At 42.7% G+C, this 9,273-nt stretch overlaps 1 protein-coding gene across 1 annotated transcript in view; it reads right to left on the reverse strand.

Annotated features, from left to right (window-relative positions):
• The window catches only part of LOC118079652 (ABC-type organic anion transporter ABCA8), a 62,233-nt gene extending 54,534 nt beyond the window's left edge, over window positions 1-7,699 (reverse strand). The window contains 2 exon segments of the mRNA XM_035104054.2: window positions 3,714-3,826; window positions 6,963-7,699. Coding sequence (XP_034959945.2) covers window positions 3,714-3,818 — 105 coding nt within the window. The 5' untranslated portion in view covers window positions 3,819-3,826; window positions 6,963-7,699.
• Between the last annotated feature and the right edge of the window lie 1,574 nt (window positions 7,700-9,273).

The following is a 9,273-nucleotide window of genomic DNA, read 5'->3' on the forward strand; positions in this document are numbered from 1 at the left end:
GCTCTGATATTTATTTGATTACTCATAGTTGTTTTTCCTAATCCTTTGTTGTATTGGCTGTTTGTTTGTTTTTTTAAAAGCTTTATTTCTGGTTTTTATTTTATCTATTTTATATAAGTAGTCTTTTCCTGTATTTGCATACCGTTGAGCTTGTCTGATTTTTGGAAAGGCCTTTGTTTGTGCGAAACGCAAACCTGACTTGGGCTTGAATTGGAGCCAAGGTGGTGTATTCCAAAATCAACCTACTACACTTATGTAACCCCTTAAAAATTCTGCCAGCTTTTTGCTGTTCCAGCCAGGATAGTTTAAGTCTAGTAACAGAGAAATACCTCTCCCCCCATCTTTTTAAAAAAGTGTTTGCAAAATCTCAATTAGAACCATGTCTTTTAATGTAAGAGTATACTGACAGTGCTTATCACAGTAGCAATGCTATACTGAACAGAGCTTTATCATTAATAGCAAATTAAAACTAACAGGAGAAGAGGATGAAAGTGAGAAGTACTGCAGCTATTTTTAAGTTAAGAATTAAATATCCCCTATTAAGGTATGTTGTTGGGTTTCCATATCTTATGCTCTATTACTGTAGAACAGAGTAAAAAGCAGAAATAGAGTTTTTTAAAAAATAGAGAAATAGAGTAAAAAGCAGAGACATCTCCTTGCCGACAAAGGTCCATATAGTTAAAGCTATGGTTTTCCCAGTAGTGATGTATGGAAGTGAGAGCTGGACCATAAAGAAGGCTGATTGCCGGAGAATTGATGCTTTTGAATTATGGTGCTGGAGGAGACTCTTAAGAGTCCCATGGACTGCAATAAGATCAAACTCACTGGAAAGACAGATCCTGAAGCTTAGGGTCCAATACTTTGGCCACCTCATGAGAAGAGAAGACTCCCTGGAAAAGACCCTGATGTTGGGAAAGATGGAAGGCACAAGGAGAAGGAGATGATAGAAGAGGAGATAGTTGGACAGTGTTCTTGAAGCTACCAACATGAGTCTGACCAAACTGTGGGAGGCAGTGGAAGATAGGAGTGCCTGGCATGCGCTGGTCCATGGGGTCATGAAGAGTCGGACACGACTTAATGACTAAACAACAACTGAAGAATAAAATTAAGAAACTCGGTTTCTCGGTGAATTTATTGTCCTGCCACTATCTTAACTTTCTCCATATGTCAGTGGTTTTCAACCTGTGTGCCGTGGTACACTGGGGTGCCTTGAATGATGGCCAGGTGTGCTGCCAGGGGCGGAGGAAGGGGGCGGAGGGGTTGGTCTGCCCGGGTGTCATCACTGAGGGGGGTGACATTTGGTATGCCGCCCGCCCGTGACTCCCAAGCCTACCCCAAGCCGTTGGGGGACGGGGCAGAGCTGTGCCACCTTGCCGGCGGCCTTCTCCCCTTCCCCCTTTGTTTTGACAGCTTGAGGGAAGCTTGGGAGTCGTGGGCAGGCAGCACGCCATTGTCCCCTGCTCCCGAGCTGCTTCCTGGAGGGGGAGCCTCCCCTGAGCTGTCAAATGTAAGAGGGAAGGGAGGAAGGCTGCTGGCAAAGCGGTGTGGCTCCCACCCCGCTCTGCCCTGCCCAGGAAGCAGCCTGCCATGGGCAGCTCGCTCCACCCCTCCATAGGCATCTCACCCCCTGGGACACTCACCATGGCGCCTCCTTGGAATGCTCGTCCCTCCCCCCTGGATGTTCACCCCGCCCCCATGGCCCCACCCCCGGGTGAACAGCATATGCGCCGCTCCGGGTGCTGGAGCAGCTAGCTCTGCCTCTGGGTGCCGTGGGCAACATTGGCCTCTCTCCCTTTCCTTTCCTTCCCTCCCTCCTCTGATGCCCTCTCGGCTCTTTGCCTCCCAAACGCATGCACGGTTGTTTGTTGCAGCAGCCCTGGCTACAAGCTCCCCAAGGAAACAGTGTTCTCTCCATTCTTGAAGTTGCTAAGTACTGTATGTGCTCTCCCCTTTTTAAAAACCTCCCTTTATGCAGAGATTTTCAGAAAGGATTTATTACAAATCTCAAGAATCGCAAATCCTGTAGATTGTTTATGTTAGCAAGATTTAATATGTTTCCCTCTATGAGGAAAGAGGAAGGTATTTAGCTCTTCCAAAATCTGAACGTTTCTGTAAATGTAGTAAGAATGAACTTGATACATTGGATCATATCTTCTTCTCCTGTAATCACGGCACTAATGCTAGAAGGCGATTGTTAAATTCTTTACAAATGGATACATCAACCTCTACATTACCAACTATTCAAATATTATTATCGGACAGTAACGATAAAATCATTTTAATAGTGGCCGAGTTTTTATGCTCAGTCCATGCAGAAAGACTAAGCCACTATAAAGAGGATTAGGGGATCTTAATCAAATAGTGGGGACCCAGGTGGCGCTGTGGTTAAACCACTGAGCTTAGGGCTTGCTGATCAGAAGGTCGGCGGTTCGAATCCCTGTGACGGGGTGAGCTCCCGTTGCTTGGTCCCAGCTCCTGCCAACCTAGCAGTTCGAAAGCACGTCAAAATGCAAGTAGATAAATAGGAACCGCTACAGCGGGAAGGTAAACGGCGTTTCCATGTGCTGCTCTGGTTTGCCAGAAGCGGCTCTGTCATGCTGGCCACATGACCTGGAAGCTATACGCCGGCTCCTTCGGCCAATAATGCGAGATGAGCGCGCAACCCCAAAGTCGGTCACGACTGAACCTAATGGTCAGGGGTCCCTTTACCTTTAATCAAATAGTAATGTGGAATTGATATGTTGTTTCAATTAACATATATTTTACCTTGTTGAGTTTATAATTTAAATATTTCATTTACAATGTCTATTCTGAAATTGTCGGGTCTGTTATGCCTAATAAAGGTTATTGAATTGAATTGAAGCTCCCCAAGACAAATGGTGGCTCTGGGGCTGGCCAGGCAGGAGGCATCTCTGTTTGGGGCCGGCGGGGCAGCACAGAGACCAGAGGCAGTGTAGCTGCTGCCTGGAGGACTCCCAAGGAGAGGGGAGAGGGAAGGAGGCTGAAGGAACACACCACAAAGGAGGGTGTTTAAAAAGGGGTGAGGGGCTGCAAGGGCTGCAGGCAAGGGGTGACATAACTGGGCTTCAGAGGCTCGGATCGCATTTCCCAACACGGGAGCATCAAAAATAATATACAGTAGTTGGTCAAGGGAGCCATGGACTCAAAACGGCTGAAAACCTCTGATATATCCTATGGCCCAAATTCATAGGATCCATTCAATTATGATAGGTGAACTTTTACCCAGTTACAGCAAATAGCCATACAGGCGTCTGTTTGTCTTTATGATTGATTATATTTTGTTGGACTGTTATTCAGTATTAATATCAGTTCTATTAATATGCTGGTATTGATGCTGATAATATGCTGGGACTTTGGGCCAAAAATAGGTATATAGGTAAATAATAACAAAAGAAAAGAAAAAAAGTGGACGATAATTTATCCTACTTTTTCTTGCGTGTTTATTAGAACATCCTTGGAATGATATGTACTGGCAAATCAAATAAATTTTCTGCAATTAACATGGTAACTGAAAAGGCTAGCTTGACCCTTGACTTCAATGAAAAACAAAACAGCAATGGCAATACAGCACACAAGTTAGCTGTTTGTATTCAAACGTTTAGCCAATTTTCACAACTTTAAATTTTTTAAAAAAAGAACAGGGGAAGAAATGCTGAACATTTATTTCCCCTTGATTAGCAATTTTTACTTGCCTGAAAGCTTTGCATCCTCATCCTCCATTTCAGAATTATATTTTTCCACAAAAGTGTCGTTGTCTGTTGATACACACTTCTATTTCTCTGGTGTTGTCCCTGCATTTTCAAGCCTGCTTAAAATGAAAAATAAGCCTGTTACTCACTCTAGGCAAAGTGCAGCACTGGGCAAAGGAATAAATTACAACACAACCCTCCCTCCCACTTATTTGCACAATGTTCCGTGCTTATATTGATTTTCCTAGCTGGGTATGTGTAGATACCAGATTAGCCTCTCCCAACTTGGTGCTCTTCAGATATTATGAACTCCCATCAGCCCCAAGGAGAATGGACAATGGTCAGGGAAGAAAACATCACACTGGTTGTGTGTGTGGGGGGGGTTGACAGCTTCATCTTTGTGCTGCTTTTTTCAACTGTCCTTGGAAGGAGTAAGATCAGCTTTCGTGAGGAAATACAGGTGAAACTCAGAAAATTAGAATATCGTCGAAAAGTGCATTTATTTCAGTAATGCAACTTTTTTTTAAAAAAAAATGCTTTCTTTTGGAAATTCCACAGGAATAAAACAAATAGTTACAATAATACAAAAATAAACATTGCTATTACATTTCATTAATTACATTCCATTTATATCTGACCCGCCTAACGACAAATAATTACAATTACAACAAATAAAGGCTTGACATATCTTGCTTTGCATGCCATGCATCTATCTCATATATTGGTTTCACCTTTTAGGTTGCATTGCTGAAATAAATGCACTTTTCGACAATACAGTGGTACCTCGGCTTACAAAGACGATCCGTTCCGTGGTCGTCTTCGTAAGTCAAGGTTTTCGTAGGTTGAAGCGCCGTTACGGCGCATGCACGAAGTGCGATTTCGCACTTCTGCACATGTGCCGACCGCACACGCCGAAAACACTTCTGGAGGCTTCGACTTCAGAATTCGAATTCTTTGGTAGTCGAAGCCTTCGTAAGTCGAGGTATGACTGTATTCTAATTTTCCGAGTTTCACCTGTAGCCTAGTTTTTCTTCTGCAGTTTTGCTGCCTCAGAAGTTCATTTTTCTGCTCAGAAGCTTTCATATAACTTCTCAGCTGCAAGCATAACTGATTGTTACATGACTGAAATAATAACAAAAACAAAAACAAAAAAATAAATAAAATAATATATTTATACCCCACCCATCTGGCTGGGTTTTCCAGCCGCTCTGGGCGGCTTCCAACGAAATATTTAAAATACAATAAAGCATCAAACATTAAAAGCTTCCGTAAACAGGGCTGCTTTCAGATGTCTTCTAAAAGTCAGACAGTTGTTTATTTCCTTGACATCTGATGGGAGGGCATTCCACAAAAATACAAAAACATACAAATAATGCACAACTACTGCACTTATTCAAGATGAACCATACAATATTTCACTTACATTATATATTCGCACTCGTCCCAGGCCAAAACAATTTTAAAAATATAACTCCCCAAGGACCTAATTCATAGTAACTCTGCTAATACCTTCTCATGTGTTTAATGACAAACAGAGGTTAGAGGCAAGAGGTTAAGTCAAACTTTATCAATGCATGCATAGGCAATAGCGGGGCAAGGTGGGAGCGGTCCGTCCCAGGTGTCATCCCTGAGGGGGTGACATTGTTGTGGGCGGTGCCCCTCCTGGGACACTCGCCACCGTCAACGCACCCCCCTGGGATGCGGGACACCACCACGGGCCGCTCCAGGTGCCGGAAGAGCTAGCTCCACCTCTGTGCATAGGGAAAATCCAGTTAGTGTCATGCCAAAATTGAATTAGGGTCTCCATAAAACATGTTCCCACTCTGCTGCTCATCATGTTTAAGCATTCCTGGACCTACTGCTGCCATTGACATTGAGTTATTTCGCACCCATCCATGAGCACAACGGGATGTTTGAGCATCTGATACAAAATACTCTAATAGGTTTGAGAGAGCATCTGAGTTCTAGCATTCTTCTTCCATGTAGTGTTTCAATCTCTAGTTCAGTGTTCCCCAAACTTGGGTCTCCAGTTGTTGTTTGACTATAACTCCCATCATCCCTAGCTAGCAGAACCAGTGGTCAGGGATGGTGGGAGATGTAGTCCAAAAAACAGTTGGAGACCCAAGTTTGGGAGGTCCTGCTTGAAATATTTCAATGCAAGTATATGAGGATTCCCATCCTGTTGTTCCATGGCCCCAAATGAGATTTTATTTTGGAAAGAAAAGTAGGTGGGTTCATTTTTAACATCTGATTTTATTGGCCATATTCACATATATATTGCTTTTTATGTAAACTGCTTAGAAGTTTTAATTAAGCAATATATAAATCCTGTTTTTTTGGGGGGGGGATGAACATAGACTTTACCCAACAAAAGGCAGTGAGAGAGCCACACAGCGAGGGGCAGAATGGTTGCATAATCTCCAGCTGTCAGAATATTTAAAGGGACAGAGGCGATCTTGGGTACGTGATCTGGAAAGCCCATTCTTAGGTGGCGAATCCAAACAACCTACTTCAACTATTCATCTGCCTGCAGATTCCATTAAGGACAGCAGGGAAGAAAAGGTAGGAAATATGACTCAAGAGAATATTATTTCAATCAAATTCATAAACAAGCCAGTGACCAGCTTTACCAAATCAAGCGAAGCTGCTAACAAACCTAATAAGGAACACCTGTCAAAACTTTTTTGTATAAAACTGCTTTGGGATGGCAACGTTATACCTCCACATTTTAGCATTTGCAGTTTCAAAACTAGCTTTCCCATGGTGCAGTTTTAGTTTTACAGCTCAAGTGCTTTAACAACAAAATTGTGTTAAAATATTTCAATGTGTAAAAGAAAATTCTAGGTCGGGAGATTGCTACAACAGGAAGAGATTTATCTTAGACTGGCCTAAATAAATCAAATCACGGACATAACAATCAAACTTTGCAGAGGATTTCACACAGTTGGCAAGTGTAATCCTATGCCGATTTACTCAAAGCTAAGTCTCACCAAGTTTAAGGAGAGTTACTCCCAAACAAGTGTACAGGACTGCAATCTTAATCCACAAATGAGTCAAGATGAGCTGACATAGGTCATCAAAATACATAGGTTCAAATATCACTTATCAGTTGGTATCCAAGCACTCTGAGTGAGTTTGCATTCATGCAGTAGCAATTTCCCCCTCTTTCCCCTATTGCTCCCAAATAACTAGGCTTCATCAGGCATTAATGGCAAGAAAATACATCAGAGAAAGCAACACTGAAAAGCTTACCTTAAAAAAGCTATCAATTTAGGCTAAAACTTCAGCAAAGGATTCAACGAAAACTACATAATAACAGCAATGTATTTTCTTTGTCGGGAATATGATTTATAAAGCCTCCAGCTACTTTTTCTGCTTCTTTGTGCCTTTTCTCTTTTCAGTCCATAAATGCAGCCAGAAAAAAACAATGGCCATTCACAACAACTTTGTGTTTTTGTCCTCCAATAGTTCCTCCCCTCGAAAATCTTCTCCCAGGACAGTTGAAGAGATTTCTTTGTTCTGACAAAACTTAATCATTCTTGATGCAGCTGGACGGCTGAAGGAAAACTGTGCCTCAGAGTTTTGCACAGTCAAACAGCTTTATAAATATGCTCTGCCTGCACCAAATTGAAAAGGAAGGAGCAATGTATTGCAATGTGGGAGAGTACTTTTAAGCGCACTCCCAATTTCTGAGCAGTAAAGAGATCTCAGGTTCCCAAAGAATGACTTGTGTTTGGTATAACTGGAAAGAATGTCATTTTAGACCACTCCATGATATAAGGAGGATTCACTGAACATAAGTAAAGGCAGAGCAGTCTTTACCAGCTGAGCAGAGCAGAAACAGAGGAACCAGGTAAATAATGAACTCCTTGATCACTATGGGGAAGCAGGGTTAAGTGCATTATGATATCCAAGTTTAAAATCCATCAGCATAAAGCAATATCTCACAACCCACTACCAGAGTGGTCACATCAGAAAGAGGGCTTCTGTAGTTTGGGCAGGTGTAACTTAATTGTGCTCTTTTTCACCTAGCTACCTTAACCTGGCAAACCCACAAAACTGAGTTATTGTTTGATCTAGACTAGAGTATTACTTGAGGTTATTAGGTCCCCCTTCTGTGGGGGGGAAACATAACATATTCCTTGTGATTTCTATCGGGCAGTAAGAAATCTTCATTCAGAGGTGCAGTTAGTGGGATAAAAACACACACACCCAGAATCGCAAATTAGCATTGCTTTTCCTGAGAGAGCTATATATGGGCTCTGCCTCTTTCCTGGGCTATTTCTGATTGTACTGGGTAAAAACAACTCAAGATCCAGATGTGTGGTCTCATTGCACTTAATATCAGCTGGCCTCTAGTGGTTGCTGGCAGTAAATTATTCCACAATGAGCAACAGCCTACCAATTCTTAACACTTCGCTTACCACATCTGTAGTGAGGAGAAAATATGCAACTGTGGCAGATTTGTCATGTACCAATAGATCTTGAGAGATTTTACTTTCTTGGGCTCCTTGATCACTGCAGATGGTGACAGCAGTCACGAAATTAAAAGACGCCTGCTTCTTGGGAGAAAAGCAATGACAAACCTAGACAGCATCTTAAAAAGCAGAGACATCACCTTGCCGACAAAGGTCCGTATAGTTAAAGCTATGGTTTTCCCAGCAGTGATGTATGGAAGTGAGAGCTGGACCATAAAGAAGGCTGATCGCTGAAGAATTGATGCTTTTGAATTATGGTGCTGGAGGAGACTCTTGAGAGTCCCATGGACTGCAAGAAGATCAAACCTATCCATTCTTAAGGAAATCAGCCCTGAGTGCTCCCTGGAAGGAAGATCCGGAAGCTGAGGCTCCAATACTTTGGCCACCTCATGAGAAGAGAAGACTCCCTGGAAAAGACCCTGATGTTGGGAAAGATTGAGGGCACTAGGAGAAGGGGACGACAGAGGACAAGATGGTTGGACAGTGTTCTCGAAGCTACAAACATGAGTTTGACCAAACTGCGGGAGGCAGTGCAAGACAGGAGTGCCTGGCGTCCTCTGGTCCATGGGGTCACAAAGAGTCGGACACAACTAAACGACTAAACAACAACAACAACAATAGATCTTAACTGTCCCCCAAGGGGGGGCTGATTCTACTCCCCTTTTTATTTACAAGACTTAGTTTTGCTGCCATCACTCTGCCTTCCATCTGGAGCAAAACGGTGTTGGAAAATCCAATTGTGTGATTGAGCATTTGTTTCCGAATTATTATTATTACATATTAGCCTGAATATAAGCTGCACCTTTAAAATTCGGGGGGGGGGAGAGAAAATACAATACCCCAATATAAGCCACTCCCTTAAAATTCCGCAGCCACTCACACCCATTCCATTTTACCGTATATGTCTCTTTCAGCAGCGATATCGTAAAAGCCATTTTTTGTAACGTCGCAAATTTAAGCCGCACTTCAACTTTTGACGGTCGGAATTTTTTGGGGGGGAGTGAGGCTTATATTCAGGCCAATACGGTAGATTGCCAACATTTTTAGCAAACCGGGCAGCTTCAAACTGACCATCCTGTCAGAAA

This window comes from Zootoca vivipara, chromosome 2 (assembly GCF_963506605.1).
Source record: "Zootoca vivipara chromosome 2, rZooViv1.1, whole genome shotgun sequence".
Lineage (NCBI taxonomy): Eukaryota > Metazoa > Chordata > Lepidosauria > Squamata > Lacertidae > Zootoca > Zootoca vivipara.